Consider the following 18,258-nt stretch of genomic DNA (forward strand, 5'->3'; position numbering starts at 1 on the left):
GCAAAGCATTCATGTAAACGTATCCTCTTGTGCTCTTCTTTTTGCAAACTCTACTGAGTTACAGTATCAGGATTAATCATGAACACTTGTGTATGTGAAACTGGAGTCAGCTGGGAGCAGGTTATTGTGGGCTCTGTAAGCACTCAGCGTAGCACCTTATTTTAGGCCAGATTCCAGAACTACAATTGGCTGACTGGATTGATTTCACTTGAATTGATTCCAACACTTTAATGTGGTGAGTCTTAGTATTTCAGGGAAAGTATCTGCTTGAGCCAAAATGCTTCTAAGAGTCTGTGTCATGTTTGGTCATGCAAAGTTGTTATTCATTTCAATTTCATGGAAATGGACCAACGTGTTTTTCTTCTCAGACACACACTTGCAGAAATATTTGTTTAGTGTTTTCATAACTTTCAAAATGTCTGCACAATTTGTCAACCTGTAGGGACTGGAGAGGGAAATTTGAGACAGGGTCTAGACTTGTGACATAGATAATGCCAAACGGTGTGTGTCGCATGTGAGATTAGCCGACCTCTTTACAACCATGTTCTGGAAATGTCAGGAAAAATCAAGTCAATCTGCCAGAAAGAGGACAAAAATTTTGTAATAAGAGGTACAATAATAATTTCTTGACAAGCATAGGAACTAAAGTATAAATCTATCTCAGCCATCAAAGATCCTGTTTAGACCTGCGGTGAAAATCTACTTGAAAAAGCCGCATCTGATATAAAACAAGCAAACTGTTATTTGTAAGTTTTGGTGGTTTTGGTTTCTTGCTGGGAGCAGGTGGTGGTGATTGTCACTTGACAAGAGGTTCAGCCATTGATGTCTTCACAATACAAGATAAAACATTGGAGGCTACAGTGAGTCGCTATCAGAAAGTGGTGGCTAGCAGGCATAACTGGTTAGCGTGCTAACTTCACTAGAAGAAAAGATGTGATAGAGATGTGAAAGAGTAGGAATAATGTTCATCATGCTAATTATCTCAGTGTGTTAACGTGCTAACATTTATTAATTATCACTTAACACGGAGCTGGTACAGCTGAAAAGTCGGAGGATCACCAAAGTCTCTAGGATTTATCTTCTGGGGATCACAAATGTACACAATATAATGGCAATCCATTTTAGTCTTGTAGGGATATTTCAGTCTAGTGGAACAACTGACCATCCAAAAGACCGACAATTATTCAATAACAATAGTTGCACCATCAGACAACAAATGCAGAAGCAACTGTTTAAATACCACATCCCTCCATGTAAAGTATGAAGCATGTTGTACAATAAAGAGGTTTTCACATGCTGCAATTCTTTTCAGTCCATCAAGGAAAGTCCAAGCTACTACAGCATGTGATCGATGGAGATAACCCCACTGATGAGATCCCCAAAAGGCATTTTATAAGTAAACAATGTCCATAATGGTTAAACCTTACGTCCATTGTCCATATGTGCCTGTAATTAGTGACTTTGTCAATAGGTGTGTCCTTGTGTCCACAGTTCTCTTCATACAGCTGAAGTCTGCTCCCTTTCCATCATTCTTGTGTCATTGCTGACCTCGCTAGAGTTGCCACAATCACTGATGGAGGGAAACCCAACCCTCTGCTCAATCCACTGAGCAACACTGAGCATCTTCCTGTCTTGCGCGGCACGGCCAACGAGCTGTAAGCCAATGGGAAGACCTCGTCTTGATAATGCGGTTGGTACTGAAACAGCAGGGAGACCTAAGGTAAACGAAAAAAACAAGAGTTGAAAAACAGTACATGTAAGGCAATGATTGGGATCCCATGGTTAGTCTGGAGAGTGATAATAGGCAGGAGAAAGTTTAACTGAATGTAAACACTCCCTTAAGTGTCTGAGGTCTACAACAAGTATGATGCAATGTGCCTTTGTTACAGGATGGAATGTAAGAGGAAGCGGTAACTACACTGATGTCATTTTAGGTGAAGGTTTTTCAGTTCCAGATGTGCATGGGTACATAGTGTGTGTATCCATGCATACAGAATATACAAATTCATGAATCCTCCTACACTTCCTTTACATGCATGAGTGATGCCACAAGTGTTTTATTTCCTCTGTACCTGCCATGTTGACGGGCTGGGTGAAGATGTCTTCCTGCGCACTGCGTGTTCGGTTGTCTTCCTGTTTGAAGTCAGAGTAACGGGCTGCATCAGTCAGAGTGGTGGGTGTTAGCAGCATGTCGACACCTGAGCTGAACACATGCTTGAAATCGTCCGCTATCAGCCGGCGGACTCTCTGGGCCTTAACAAAGTAGTGCTGGTAGTTCCTGGCAAAATGATGGTGATCATGTCAGTCAGTTAATCCTGGCTGTTTTGAAAATGTTACAGCTCCACCAGTTCATTTTATTCTCTCTTAAATTGAAAAAAGGACAAAAGTACTCATAACTGTAGAGACTGATGATAACAGAGACCTGAGAGCAGAGAAAAGGTCAAAGAGATAAAGTGACACCGTCAGCTATAGACTGGTTTGAACCCAGGGGAACTGAAATACAATGGTGTGAGAAGGTTCACTCTGTTGTCTTACTGTTTAAGCAGGAAGTAGTTCCCGGACAGAATCCTCCCTCTCACGACATCATTGAAGCCCTCATGTCGAGTTGAAGCGTACATGGCCTCTGTCGAGCTGTTCACCTCGCTACGGTGGCCTGACAGAAGAGGGACAGGAATCATTAATATCACCTTTATCACCGTCTTGTGACACGTTGGGAACACTTCTGATTGGGTATAATCTTATGCGTAATGTGGCGTCCACTGTAAAATGCTCCACACCACGAATGTAACATACTGTGGACTGGTTCGTACCGTATTCGAGGCCGTCAAAACGGGCCATGTTGGATGCAACTTCAGCGTGGCACAGGACGTGGTAGCACACAATGGAGTATTGTGTATGTGGGAGGGATACTTGCTTCACCCTCGCCCCCGCTCTGTCAAACATGTCAGCAACACGACTCCACTGAGCTAGAGTCTCCTCAGACAGCCCTGGGGCGTGGTACTCCTGGCATACATTAGAAGACAGGAAAGACAAGGAGATTTAGGAAATGTCTGTATTTGTGTTGATTTGGATCTTTCAAAGAAGTATGAATCATCTTTAAATATGTAACTCGTTGCAGTACGAGGAATTGGTCTCTGTGATATTGCTGCTAAGAAACACACATTTCAAGTACAGTACATGAAACCATCTTTCAGGGTTCAACACTGCAGGTGTTTCGCTCACATTTGTGCTTTTACATCAGATGTGTGCAAACTGTGAAATGTATTTAGAGGCGCATTTGTTAATAACGAGTGTTACAAAATTCTGCCCAGCATTTTTCAACAAAATGTTGACAACAACAATGACACAGTCAAAGTAGTCCCCTAGCCACCGCTTCTGTCTTAACAGGCTGAACAGACTAAGAACAACTACTTAATTAAAGAGGTGTTCATACCGTTCATAGTGTTTATACAGTTTAAAATATAAATAACTATATAATTATTAAATATAGACAGTTTGAAGTCAACACATACTTTTCAGTCATAATGAATATTGTTTAAGATAATAAGTTTTCCATAATTTAAGTCATTTTTTGTTTCTTATTTATGTGGTTGTGTATTTCTTCTGTCCACGTCTTTTACTTATCTCTGTAAGGATGAGGGTTGCAGTTCCCTCCTAAGTGTTTAATATATACATCTTTTTAATATCATATTTATACAACACTGTCAGCCGGCACCTACACTCAACATGCTCAGGGTCTTTGATTATTCCTGTTAATGTGTAAGGAAAACGACAAGAGATACTGACTTAACACAGAGCTAAACTCACCTTAGGGATACCTATGCAGATGTTCTTGACATCAAAGTCCTCAGGTAGCTCTGTCAGGGATGAAGGGGCAGGAATTGTTGTTGAGTCTCTAGTATCATGGCCTTGAAGGATACCTGTGTAACATTTCAACAAAATCCCAGGTAAGGTCCACTATTTGAGGCACGCCACACTGATTCATTCACAATGTCTCATATTCTTGACAACACATGGACAGATTTTCCTGTACATATGTATCTTTGAGGTCTAACAAACATTGACTGGATTTTCGTCCTCATGAAAGACATATTTTTGATGAATATACTTTTTATATTTTTATTTGTGCATTGATTACTTTCATTGCTTGCTTGCCTTTGTTGGTGCATAGCTATGTCTGTTGGTGTGTTACTGTTGTCAACTGTCGATGACTGGAATAGTGTGAAAGCAATGGCAGGATGTGAATTGTGCCACCCGTGTGCCTGTTGCAAACAAGATGACGACCGACTCGCAAAAACAAGGCATCACCACCAAAACTCCACAGTGTACCTTTACAGTTTTTCTCAACCGCTTTGATGCAATTCACACATCACAAACCTCACACTCACCACTCGTAATACAGTTTCTCAAACGGTTCTGTGTTTTCAATCAAATCACTTTAAACTTTCTTCATATATGTATTAAAGAGCGAGGCCAGTCACACACTGTCAGTGGTCTCAGAACAGGATTTGAAACAAAGACAAACACACGTTTTCAACCTTGTATCTTGTATCATTGATTTATACAGGTATATGCATATATACAAATATGGAAAGTGTTTCCAAACTGTTGACTGGTAGTTTATATAGAGATTGTGGTGTGGATTTACTGTACTAGAATTGGTGCTATGTTCTGTTCTTGATTGCATATTTTTCTATTTTTTATTTTTCTATTTTCTGATGCATAGTTCCATGTTTATCATTTAGCTTCCCTCAGCAATTATGTTGTGTGAATTTACAAATAAATCATTCACATTTCATTGTGTCTCAAAAATTATTTTACACTTCATTACATTTTTCTCTTTTTCTAAAGTCAGTTTTTTTTTAATCAAAAGATCTGATGTCTAAGTCTTCAAGCGCTGGTGAAAAGCATGTTTCGACAGCATGTTATGGTTGTTTCTGTGGCGTTTGCACGGGTGAGCTAGTGTTGAGAAATGCAGAACTGTTCTGAGAATTGCATCAAGAGAAAAAACGGCAATGTCAGTATTCATTGTGATTTTTGGGCATGCATACATGTAATAAACATGCAAAACATAGCAAAAAAGAGAAGTGGATTAGAAGCGACAAACGTCCCACTACAGATGGGAACCCATATACTGGTTGTCGGGTACAGAAATATGCCACCTACCTCTTTTTTTAATTAGTTCCTCCACAAATCCTGAAGAGCCAACAGTTCATTTCTGATCTATTTGACCCTCAACTATGAGTTGTAAAAAACTTTGCTGTAAATTTGTTTAAATTAATTTGGCCAGTGGATTGACAATAGTAATATGTATGATTCAATTTACAATTTTATCCCTTATTCTTTAGTTAACCAGGGGAGTCCTACTGATTTCAAAGACCTTTTTAGATAGAAAGAGCTGGAAATGTGGAATGACCGTACTCGTAAAGAGCAAGAAAAGGTTTTCGGAAGGACCAGATGATGTTCAACTATGAATATAGGACAGTGGGCTGCCCCGGGGCTCACATGGTAGCATACCATTAAGGTTTAGTTCTAACCACAGCTGCCTGGGTTTGGGTCTGGCCTGAGGCCCTTTGCTGCAAGTCATCCCCTCTCTCTCTCCCCAACTCTTCTCCTCTTTTCTTCTCTCACTGCAGCTATCATAATGAAGGCAAAAACTGCCCCAAAAAATAACTAGAGTGCCTACATCCATGCAGTGACAGGCCATCAAAGGTTTCCTACCTAAGACGACGGCTGCATCACTGACACTGCGGGTCATAATGCCGGGGACGTCCATGGAGTTGACCAGAGGGATGAGACCATGTCTGGACAGCAGACCGTAGGTCGGCTTCAGGGCCACGACACCACACAGTGCTCCTGGGTTACGAGTAGAACCACCCGTGTCTGAACCCAAAGCCCTGCAGAGTAATTACCATGACATTAAATTTTCATTTGTAAACACCATTTTGAATCGAATCTTTTCCTGAACCAGTGAATGTGATGTGTATGTGTTCCCTCACAGGTAGCTAGTGAGCGAGGCCACGGCTGCTGCACTTCCTCCTGAGCTTCCTCCAGTGACGACCCAGTCGGAGTCGGGCTCTGCCCCTGTCTGCTCTCTGTAGGGAGCGGCATAGCTCCAGGGGTTCCTTACTGGACCAAAAGCCCCATCAGTACTTCCTGAACTGTAAGACAAATAAATGAGTAAATGAGTAAATGAGACAATAGCAGAAACCTAAAACATGTACTCCGTGTCTCTTCCTGCAGGTGTACACAGCTGTAACAGCTTTATCAAGAAATTTAGAAAATATACGTTGATTTGTCACTAGCTGTTAGTAAAGTGGCCTTACCCCATGGCAAACTCATCCATGTTGGTCTTCCCCACCAGAACAGCGCCTTGGTCCATGAGTTTCTGCACTACTGTAGCATTGTATGGTGGAGTGTAGTCTGTAGCAGAAATAGTGGCAGGCTATCATTACTGGATTGACATAAACTGGAAAATATGAGTAACTTACTTAAGAGAAGACAAACCTCTGAGCATCCGGGAAGCACATGTGGTCCTGATATTCTCTGTGCAGAAGTTATCCTTGACTGCGAAGGGAATTCCATCCAGAGGACCTTTGGTGGCACCTGATGGAAGACAAGACCCTTATGACGCACTTATGACCTTACACAGAACAGATGCAAATAAACACTCACGTGTCCACACCTTGCAGCAGCCTGGTTTCTGACTCAAGAGCCTGCTTCAGTGCCGACTCCTCCGTCACAGTAATGTAAGCATTGAGATGTTGAGTGTTCTTGATACGGTTCAGACACCTCCTACAAAGCTCTGTTGGGGAGATTCTTCCCTCCCTGAGTGCCAAAGACACCTGAAGAGAAGGTTTAGTTCTTTTATGCAAAGGGGCTTTTTCAAAGCAGACATTTTTACTAATAGAAAAACAAAGTTTACCAATAACATTAACATTGACTCTATTGTACTCGGGTGTCCGAGCCAGCCATGGCAATGTGACAGTGAGCCAGAACCCTGAATCTGAGGCAGCTAAATGGAATTCAACCAACATTATTTTTATTATTTACACCAGTGCTTCTCCTACTGTAATATGTCAAAATGTCTTAGGTGAAAAATCCCTATTACAGTACTCAAGTGCTATTCTGAGTTACTTGTGCCTTACATGTGTATTTGCATTTTATTATATATTCATATTTTACTTTGTACGTCTACTCCACTACATTTCAATGACTTCATAGGTAAATATTTTAGAAACAAAAATAGAACAATATTTTGTTGGAGATCTAACTACCTGGCACCCTCCTACAGTAAAATGCACCTTACATGTTGTGACATCAGTGATATTCCAATACTGTATTACTATTGGACTATTAAAATTAAAATCTAGGTAAAGGACCACAATGTAAATTGTATCGTTTTGTTTCTGAAGAACAGACTTTTGTTTTTTACTACTAACATTTCATACACAACTTTATATATTATATATTATATATATTTTATCTAATGCCGATTAGGGAGCAAAAGTATTATATATTCTACAGATATTATCTAACCTGAGCCAATGTTTAGCTAAAAAGCAACACAAACAACAAAAGACAAACCAGCAGAACTATGGTCAGAGAACAAGTTAACACTCGCACTAACCTCCCTTATTGTCAGGCCGAGCATGTTCGATGTATTTCTGTGACAACCTTTCAAATTAACAGCAACCTTCGCACACTGTGCAGCAGCAGCAGCAAGCTGCCATGTTTGTTTCGAGAGACAGCGTCTAACAACGCTTTCTGTGATTGGACAGCCGTTGAGGAAACCGCGCTCTGATTGGTGGAGGCGCTGAGCGATGACTTAGACGCCGGTCGAGGAAGAGTCATGTCACGGAAGAGGACGTTGTTTTGAAATGATTATAGACTTATTTTGTAATTATTGTATGTGTGTATACGACTAGTCAGACATGTTTATTTAAGAAGACGAACTTTAAAGCGCGGTTCACTTTAATTTAGCCTACTAACCGTACGGTTTGAATTGTCCTGTTAAAATGCATTGCTAATTTACAGTCGCACACACTTATTTGTCAATTTCTGCACTTGTAAAAGTTTAAAGATGGCTTCTGTTAGCCATTTAGTGTACAGAAAGTGGTTGTTTCATCTTAGTAAATCGAGATCAGTTTCCAGGCATAGCAGCCAGTCAAGACTGTTCAGCACCTCAAGTAGATGCAGAACTATTATGCCAGCCTGGGTTATTGATAAATATGGAAGCAATGATGTTTTACGGTTCACTAAAAATGCCAGTTTCCCAGTCATCAACTACCCCAATGAGGTTATTGTTAAAGTGGTTGCAGCAGGACTGAACCCGCTTGATGTCAGCATGAGGGGTGAGTAACAAGCCTACAGTGTGTACATGTTTAAAGTGGCATCAGATTTGAACCTGCAGGCTGAGATTAAGAAAAGCATATTAGACCGTGATTGGCTTCCAAACTAGTTCTGATGTCATAATATCATATTGTATGACCACATGTCAAACTGAGATTTAAAAAATGACGATGAATATGTAAACAGCCTTCTGGTGTCAAACTCTCCACATGTATCACTCTGCACATTGAACAATTAACATGCAGTGTACCTGAAGCTTTTGGGGCCCTTGGCAGTCTCAGACCCCAGGTCAGTTACCCTACAAACTCTGTTTTGTTAAATTCATACAATGACCTCCAGGTATTTCTCTACTGATAAATTAAAAAAATATTTGGCAGAATAATTACTCATGAAAATAATCGTTCATTCATCATTACTTGCAGCCCTTTTATGGTCCCTTAGGTTGACTCCACATTTGTGGTACTGTTATTTGCTCTTATTGTAGATTTTAACACCACTGGTGACTGTATTCTCTAAAACCAGTGGGGAATTACTTGTTTCTTACTTGCCTGCTCTCTCACTATCAGGTGGCTATGGCGCAGCTACACTGTCTATGAAGAGAGACCCTCTGAATATCACACAGTCAGGCAGCGAGTTCCCTCTCATCCTGGGAAGGGACGTGTCTGGGGTCATCATGGAGTGTGGCCTGGATGTGAAGTACTTCAGTGAAAGGGATGAGGTAAATGAAGCTCCATTTTCATGGAAACTGCTTGTTTCTGCACAGTGCGTCATGTATGAATAAAGTATACATGACATGACATGACATGAGTCTTCTCCATGTCTCAGCCCAAAACAACCTTTTGGGAATAGGTAGAAACAACTTTAGCAGCAAGCCGAGTATTGCACTGGTGGCTGTTTGAAACAGTGTGTCAAACTTAAACAGGATTCAACTAATAACTATGAGAGACAGAATGAGGGAAGAAAGAAAAAAAAAATCCAGAAAAATCACATTGTCTGATTTTTAAAGAATTTATTTGCAAATTATGGTGGAAAATAAGTATTTGGTCAATAACAAAAGTTCATCTTCATTCTTTCCCCCCATTCTGTCTCTCATAGTTGAAGTGTACCTATGATGAAAATTACAGGCCTCTCATCTTTTTAAGTGGGAGAACTTGCACAATTGGTGGCTGACTAAATACTTTTTTGCCCCACTGTATGTGTTCTGGGACTGGGCTCAGTTTCAACCCTCATGTTGAGCTAACATTAGCTTGAATAAATTTAACCTCAGCATTGGGCAGTTGTTGACATGCTGTCAAACCTGCGTGGATTGGTGAATAATGTTGTCCATACAGGTTCACCTTGCAATCTGATTATGTAATTGGTTATTTCTTCACATTGTGTTGATAATCTTAGTTAATATTTGAATATTTACACATTGCACCTTTAAAAAAACAATTGTTTGATTAATTGAGAAAATATTTAATCAGTTAATTAACTATTAAACTAATTATTAGCTGCAGGCTTGAACCTATGTCCTTTCGTACTTTGAATGAGTTTCAGTTCACGTTGGCTTTTTCAGTTCATCCTCTTCAGTCACCTCATACTTCCTTTATGATAATTATATATTTTTTACCCTGTACAGACAACTTAGCTCTTTTTTTTCATTTAGTAAAATTATATAATATATATATATTATATATATAATCAAATATAATTTGAGTTTATAGCCTCGTGTTTAACACCTAGTTTCCACCTCACACATGATTTGGATTGTACAATAATGTTGTACAGTCTGTTTGTGTGAAGGTAAACTGAAGCTTTGAATAGGCCTGTTTCAGTACGTCATGTGGTCATATGCCTTTCCTCACCACACATTTGGTATAATGATGGAGTGACTCATGGTGTGATATTATTAGTGCTACTTCTGAGAATAGAATTGATGCATTACACACTAAATAACTGTGAACTAACTGTATAGAAATGTAGACAAACAGTTTATGTCTTTGGTTAATTAATTTTGTGCTGCTGTGTGTTTACCCCCAGGTTTGGGCAGCAATCCCACCATGGAAGCAGGGCAGCTTTGCTGAGTTTGTGGTGCTTAGTGCCAATGAGGTATTGCTCAGCTGATGGACTCATACATTGTTGCTTTGAGTTATTGTTAAGTGTTACAGCAGGTTTCAAATAAGCCTCATAGTTTTTTTCTGTCTATACAGAAGTGCATGATGATTTAATCAGCATCAGTTCTGTATTATCTTTTAGCTGTTTGTGGTTTGTTTCAGTGACGCACCCCATATGTGCTGCTTACTACTGGAGCATGGTGATGAAAAAAAACAACTTGCTCTAGTTTTACAAATTATTATTATAAATGTGTGTTGTGCTCAGGTATCCCATAAACCAAAGTCACTGAGCCACACAGAGGCAGCAGCCATCCCATATGTGGCAACCACTGCCTGGTCAGCATTGGTCAACACTGGCGGGCTCAGCAAGGACAACTGTGCCAAGAAGCGGTGAGGGAACGTGGACAAACACTGAAACACTGCTACACACACACTTTCTGCTTGTTATCAGCCCCCCCCCCCCAAAAAAAAAACAAAACAAAAAAGAAAAAGCTCCTTGTCTTTGATCTAGTCAATTATTCCACTCAGTGCTCTTTCTAAGCTTAGCCCCTGATGTGCTCTGGTTCTCTGGCAGCAGCTCAAACAGCTCCTGTAGACTGCAGTGAACTTGACATGCTAAAGCCTGGAGTGTATCTGACATGAATCCTAATGAGGGAGAATCTGTGCATCAGTAGTGTGGAACACATTGTTGACACATCCATTATACACGTCTGCTTTTATCTCTTCCCCATAGGATTTTAATCCTTGGAGGATCTGGGGGAGTGGGAACATTTGCTATACAGGTATGGATAAGAAGGTGCATAATGATGGCCAAGCGTCACATTGTATATATTATGTTATTATGTACCATGTTTTAAGTGCATCAGATGAAAAACAGTCTGCTCTGAATACTAAAATGAATTACATCACCCATGATTAGTGATAGCATTGTAAAAATAAGCAAGAACACTCATCATGAAATAAATTGTGGTGTTATAAGATGCACCTTTCTTGGTAACTTGAATACTGCTGCTCACATTACACGGATGTAATATTCAGCTGCCAAAAATATTGAATATTTGTTGTGTACTTACAACATAAATGACACAGATTACTATGAAATGTTGCCATTTTTGACACACTTTAGTCTGCATTAATAAGCTTATATTTGAGGATAGAGCTGTCTTTTGTGTACAGATGCTGAAGGCATGGGGAGCCCATGTGACTGTTACCTGCTCCCAGAATGCAGAGCAGTTTGTAAGAGCGCTGGGGACGGACCATGTAGTGGACTACACTGCTGGACCTGTTGAGGAGCCACTCAGTACGCTGGAGAAGTGAGAGAGAGAGAGAGAGAGAGAGAGAGAGAGAGAGAGACACACACACACACACACACACACACACACACACACACACACACACATAAAGTCATTTTTCATTCATGTTGATATTTAATTGGAGTTTTTGCATGTATGTATCAATAACTTGCCCAAGTTACCAAGGCAACCCAATCCATCTAGCTGTAGTTAGTGTGGGAAAAGTGAGCCCTTTAATTTTCAAATGAACTTAATCACATTCAGACTGAATCTCTTTCCATGTCTGTCATCTCTCCACACATCCTTATGTTTCCACACAAGGTCTCCCTCTCATTTACTTATTCTTTTATTCCCAATCACCACACACTCATGTGTCTTCGCTTGTGTCTGTTACCCCTTTCCGCCTCAAGATTTGACCTGATCCTGGATAATGTTGGGGGGGGGACGGAGCGCTGGGCACTGAATCTGCTTAAGCCTTGGAGCGGCGCCAAATATGTCACCCTGGTAACGCCTTTCCTCCAGAACACTGACAGGCTGGGTATTGCTGATGGTATGATGCAGACTGCTGCTACGGTCGCCACCAAGGCCCTCAAGGTAATCATGGGAAAACAACACAGATGCAGCTTGATCTTTTTTTACTGTACATATTTATTGTTGATCTAATCACACCTACGCTGTTTTGTGCCCTTCAACCTGAATTGATCCAAACACAACATTTTGATCATGATTACAAGTGCACATTCCTGCTGGATTACTTTGTGATGTGAACCCTGTATTTAGACTGTGTATCTACCGAATGCTGTGATGACAGATATAATGATTGCCACCATGATAACTTTCAAGACGTGTCCAAAATTATAACCGGTGGTTCACATGGTAGACCGGTATGGAACTACATCATTAATGATGTGGTCTTGGGCAGCTAAGTTGATGTGACTCAGACACAGCATTGCGCTCTCAGTGCACTCAATCTGGCTTCCTACCTGAAAATCGACTTTCTTATGAATAAGCAGCTGGAAAACAAAATGAATAAGCCAAATAACTCAGTCATGTGTAGCTTGTCACAAAGCCGAGTAATGTGGTCTGAATACCAGCTGACCTGCACTGTGATGAACTGTGAAAATCCCTGTCATTTCCTGTTCGATAAGGGTGGAAACTGCTCATCGCCAATACCACAAATGCAATATTATCTTTCCAGTTACCATGGCTACAGTGTTTGTAGTTTGAACAAGCTGCAGTGTTGAGTCTCAATCTCAAATGAAAATGAGATTAAGACATCTGTCCTGAACTATGCCTTCATTAACCAAGGTGCAGGTCAGGACAAGTAAGGACAGTATAAATATAACTCCTTTCATCACACACGCACACACACGCACACACACACACACTCACACACACACACACACACACACACTCGCACACACTCGCGGATCTCAGTCGGTGTAAGTGGCATCCTGTCAATGTGCCCACTATGGTGAACATCATGCAGAGCAAAGCTTGCATGCAGTGCATTTGTGGTGTGTGTGTGTGTGTCTGTGTGTGTCTGTGTCACAACTGTGTATTATCATTACGTCTTTCCACTCAACTCCTCACCACATAATCTATAGTACGAACTGACTCAAATGTATCATTGTGGTCTTCAGTGGTAAATATTTTTGCAATTGTACAAATAGATTCACCAAAAACTAACACCTCTGCTTCCTTCATGGTTTAATGATTGGTTGCACCTGAAGCTAAGTTCCTTTTTTTATTAAATTGAGGTAATTTAGGATTACAACTATAGGTACTGTAACTGTATGTACCCTGGAGTACTAAGCGAACACCAGTACCATGCAGTAGATTCAAGTAGTAAGGACATGCAAATGATTTCCATTGCATTTTCAAAATACCATGGAAACTGTGCCTTGACAGATTCTACCTGAAACAGAGAGTGTGGTTGAATTACTTCGGAAAACTTCAGAAAGTTCTTCCGGTGTGCTTTGCTCATAACATAATCTTTAGCCAGACCATATTCAGGCTCATATCAGGCAAAGCAGAATTCTCAACATCACACTATTTTGTTTAATTTCTTTTTGTTTGTTTTTTAGAGCCAAAATTAGTGTTTGTTTTTTTTTTTTAAAGCTGTTTAACCATTATTTTTATATTAGTGCATCAAATGTCTATCTGTAATGTGAAAAGTGTTACTAGTAGTGACAAATCCACAGAAAACTATCAGCTGACATCTTCCTTAGTTCTGTTGAGTGTTTTAGCATCTTTTAGCTCATTGTTTTGATTTTCTAGTCTGCAGTTACACAGCAGCCAGCTGTATTCAGCTAATAAGCTAAATAACTCATTGTACACTCCCTGCCCCACACCAAACAACTGACAAAGTTAGAGACTAGCTGGTGAACATAATATAACATCAAGAGTTGGTTGAGACCAAAAGAGATCTAAAAGGATAGAACGTGTTGGATATTGGAGTTACATTCATCAGAAAACACAACTTGCTAATGTTGCTCCGTGTCTGCTGGATGTGTAATTGCTTATTTACATGTTTGTCACAGCAATTTTATGTGATGATACAGTGGGGTACAAAAGTCTGAGACCACTTTCCCAATGCTAATTTATTAATTGTTTTACCAGCAAATATCTATGAAATTAATTACATTCTCATCAACCTCAGCTGCACATTGTATTTAGTGCTAATTAGCAAATGTTAGCATGCTGATAGCATGGCTTAAAAACATGCAAAACTAGGAATATGTGAACATGTTACATATACCTGCTTAACATGTTAATGTTACTATTGACATGGCAATATTTTAGCATTGTGATGTTAGCATTTAGCTCCCTAGCTTTTGGACAAATATATATGGACATCTATGTATGGCACAGATGAATAATTTATGTTTAAGTCATGGGGTTTGTTGACAGTAGTCACTATAGAACATCAGCAGCCTTATCTTTTACATTTGAAAGAGCTTCACTGACACATGTTAGAATAGATTCTTTCTGACTTCCTCACTGCTAACTTCCTTCATAGAGTTTAAGTAAAGCTGGACTTGAATTACTCATGAACTCGAAACATAAAAAAAAAACACAGAGGATTACAATGGTCCGGGACAGCCCCAGAGAAATTTCCCCTTTTCATTTGTTTTCTTCTTGCTTTAAATGTTGGATTAAAAAATAAACAATTTAATTAGCAATGCATGTGCAGTGTTATACACCTACACCAGGAACTCAGTTTCTTTACTTCTCTTCCAGTATATAAAGTAAGTTTCTGGTTTCCTTTCTATCTTATAACCCCTTTCCCCTCCTTCTTGCAAAGTGTAACCAGATAGGATAATGTGTCATGCAGTGTGAGGCCTTAGAAATGTTTGTTCTATCTCTATTTCTATACAAATTGAATGAACAGCCATGTGGCTCACATACCCTCTGCATAAATAATTTGAACTCCCTAAATAGGGGCTGATTTTTTTTTTTAATATGGTCACACCTTGCTCTTCAGACAATGTAATATAAGTGAGACTAGGAGAGGTGTGCTCTCACAGGGAGGATCTAATTCACAGCAGCATTGCCATTGCTACGTTTAGCACCCACACTGTCCAATCAGAGCTACAATCTGGACTGATTAATCAGACTGACGCAACAGAAGGGTTTTTTTTTTTTTTCCAGCTGCTTATGCATTGTTACAGTGTTGATGACTGGATTTTTCTGTCAGAGATGACAAGTTGTTGGTTGGAGATTCTCTAGTCTCAGCTGATATTGCTCCAAGTCACTGCAGTTAATAGAAAGACATAGAGCAGAATGATGACAGCTCTATGTAAAAAGAATGGCAGAGGCAGGTTTATAGACAGGAGGCAAAGACATACTGTACACCTCATTCTCACACCTCCTTGTTCACTCACGTATTGTGTACTTTGTTAGTAAAAGGAAAACTAGTGCGCCGACAGCTGGCTTAGTTATCACAGTGTCCTCATTTCTAAATTGGCCTGAAGGAAACATGTTAAGTAACTCCTTTATATTACAAATCTCGACACCTTAACACACACACACACACACACACACACACACACACACACACACACACACACACACACACACACACACACACACACACACACACACACACACACACACACACACACACACACAGGATCAAACATAACTTTCACTTTCATGGGAAAGTTGTCTCAGCCTTTTGGACTCCACTGTATAAGTTATAAGATAATACAACCCTGCCTAATGCTCATTGACAGGAAAAAAAAGTCAGATACAGTTTGCTGCCATTGACTTGCATGGTCTGAGAGGCCGATGAAGACACAGGAATTCTGGGTAGATATGTATGTACACCTATAACACTCATTTTATAAAAGTTTGATAACCTAAAATGCATAAAAGGAACAAATAATCATGGAGGATATTTTAATGATTTCCTTTAGAGCTATTTGGCTTTTAAAGTAACTGTAACTTTTGTAGCCTATGTAACTTTTGCTCAACAGTGGTTACTGTATCCAAAAGTGGCAAGTATTGAATAATGCTTAAAGGTAATGTGTAGTGCAAAAGTAACAGAGGTAGAGAAATAAAGAGCAAATTTGAAGCTCAGAGTGAGCTGCTCTGCCATCACAGTCTTGGCAGTTCCTGCCTCTGCCCATAACTCCCAGCTAAAAATGGTCAAAGAGGTGGAGCATGTGGAGCTGAGACTTTGGTGCATGCTGGTTTGACGCAAACATATGCTCACCCACCTGTCGCTCAAAGAGGCCACACCCTCAATTATACATAACTTTAAGCCTTAATAAAATGTAAACAGGTGAGTTATATAAACAGTTGTCATGAAGGAGGAAATAAGCTCTAGAGACCAAACCTGTTTTTGTACCAGGCTGTAAACATGTTTATTTCTGCTGTAAAGTTTGACATTTTAACATGGGAGTCTATGGGGATTGACTCACTGTTGGAGCCAGACTCTAGTGGTCAATTAGAGGAACTGTTGTTTTTGGCACGTCTGTGTTAGCTTCATTTTTCAGCCCCAGACGTTGCCCCTTCGGTAGAGAGCAGTCATAAAGTCAGCAGACTGATTCATTAATGTCAGGTACACAACAATATCTATGTGAAGTTTGCTATTAGCAAGCATAAGCTACTGGTCATACCAGACCAAATGAGGCTATTGAGTGGAGCAATGGTGCATTTTATTTCGTATGAATTCAACCTTTAAAATTTTTAAAGGAACAATATCACTTTTTGTCTTTTAAAAATTACACAAATGCCAAACTGGTGAACATTTACGAAGACAATAATTTTTAACCTGAGAATTCTGTCACACACTATAAAGTACAAAGGTAAAATAGTCTTTTATGACAGAAACTATCAACACTGTGATCATAAAGTCAGGTAGTCAGTAACTGCTGCGAACTAGTGAGCCCGAAAACATGTGGTGAGAAGAGGAAGTTTCTTATGAGTATATTTTAGATGTTCTGTGGTCGGCTCCACATGCCTGGTCGTATAGGTTTGTTACATTTTAAGCCACTTAGTCAGACCTTATTCTCACCCACTGTCAAATTAACATAATCAAAAATATTTCTGCTATGCACACAGTTAAAAATGTTGTAGTAATGCTGATCTTCATGCCTTTTCTCTTTTTACATTTTCTTGCAGCACCTTGCTAAAGGAGTTCACTACCGTTGGGGATTCTTTGCACCAAGTGGTCCTGCATTGGATGAAATTAGGGAAATGGTGGATGCAGGACAGGTACAGTACTAGAATTATTCTTTAACTGGCCAGTGACTGATGAATTAAATATAATTAAATAAAATATTGATTAAGAAATGCACAATGAAATGGGTCACAAAGGCAGTACGACCGTGGGCCACATGATTTATAAATCCATTTGACATTCAGCAAATTAAATATCGCTCTCTAGTTGGACTATTATGCACTTCAGCTGAGGTTACCCGCTATGCAGACAACACCCTCTTATTTATCTGCTCTCTCATTTGAGCATGCTCCCTCTTCGAGGTTTGAAGAAAACAACATAGAGCAGCATCTAGAAAAAGCTTGGTTTGAGGAAACTACATTTGAAATCAGATTCAGTCTGATGTGGATAACATGATGCAAAGTTGACATACAGTTCACATGCATTAGATTATTTTCATCATTAGAGGAAACTGCAAAAAATGGTGACTGCTTTCCTCTCTGATATTATAATTTATAAAACTTACGAAACAAGGCTTGTGTGACCGATGCTCAGCCTTCCTCTATCTCCTCTCCATCAGATCCGGGCCGTGGTGGAGGAAACTTTCAGCTTCTCCCAGGTTCCCCAGGCTTTGGAGAAGGTGGAGAAAGGTCACGCCCGAGGAAAGACTGTGGTCGAGATCAGCAAAGGGGGAGATGACTTATAGCATGGACTCTTGGATACTGTGCACAACTATGAAACAAATGAGATGAATGAAAATAATTTGAACTCATAGTTTATTGTATCTCTGGCTGGAAACATGGTACATAAACAAGGTTACTACAGTTACTGCTTCTCCCTTGTGTGGGTT

The 18,258-nt window shown here is 39.9% G+C and overlaps 2 protein-coding genes across 2 annotated transcripts; one reads left to right on the plus strand and one right to left on the minus strand.

Moving 5' to 3' along the window:
* Positions 1 to 7,747, minus strand: qrsl1 (glutaminyl-tRNA amidotransferase subunit QRSL1). Its single transcript, XM_056394265.1, has 11 exons — positions 7,631 to 7,747; positions 6,686 to 6,845; positions 6,508 to 6,606; positions 6,327 to 6,423; positions 6,000 to 6,161; positions 5,722 to 5,897; positions 3,808 to 3,920; positions 2,811 to 3,003; positions 2,536 to 2,653; positions 2,073 to 2,278; positions 1 to 1,715 (listed from the first exon to the last, which is right to left on the minus strand). Exons 1-11 carry the CDS (start codon positions 7,652 to 7,654, stop codon positions 1,498 to 1,500), a joined length of 1,566 nt encoding a protein of 521 aa, XP_056250240.1. The 5' UTR covers positions 7,655 to 7,747; the 3' UTR covers positions 1 to 1,497.
* A 76-nt stretch (positions 7,748 to 7,823) lies between these two features.
* rtn4ip1 (reticulon 4 interacting protein 1) lies at positions 7,824 to 18,236 on the plus strand. The gene is made up of 9 exons (XM_056392945.1): positions 7,824 to 8,354; positions 8,919 to 9,070; positions 10,375 to 10,443; positions 10,714 to 10,838; positions 11,182 to 11,230; positions 11,625 to 11,761; positions 12,151 to 12,334; positions 17,372 to 17,464; positions 17,989 to 18,236. Exons 1-9 carry the CDS (start codon positions 8,084 to 8,086, stop codon positions 18,112 to 18,114), a joined length of 1,206 nt encoding a protein of 401 aa, XP_056248920.1. The 5' UTR covers positions 7,824 to 8,083; the 3' UTR covers positions 18,115 to 18,236.
* The last annotated feature ends 22 nt before the right edge of the window (positions 18,237 to 18,258 follow it).

This window comes from Seriola aureovittata, chromosome 13 (genome assembly GCF_021018895.1).
Source record: "Seriola aureovittata isolate HTS-2021-v1 ecotype China chromosome 13, ASM2101889v1, whole genome shotgun sequence".
NCBI lineage: Eukaryota > Metazoa > Chordata > Actinopteri > Carangiformes > Carangidae > Seriola > Seriola aureovittata.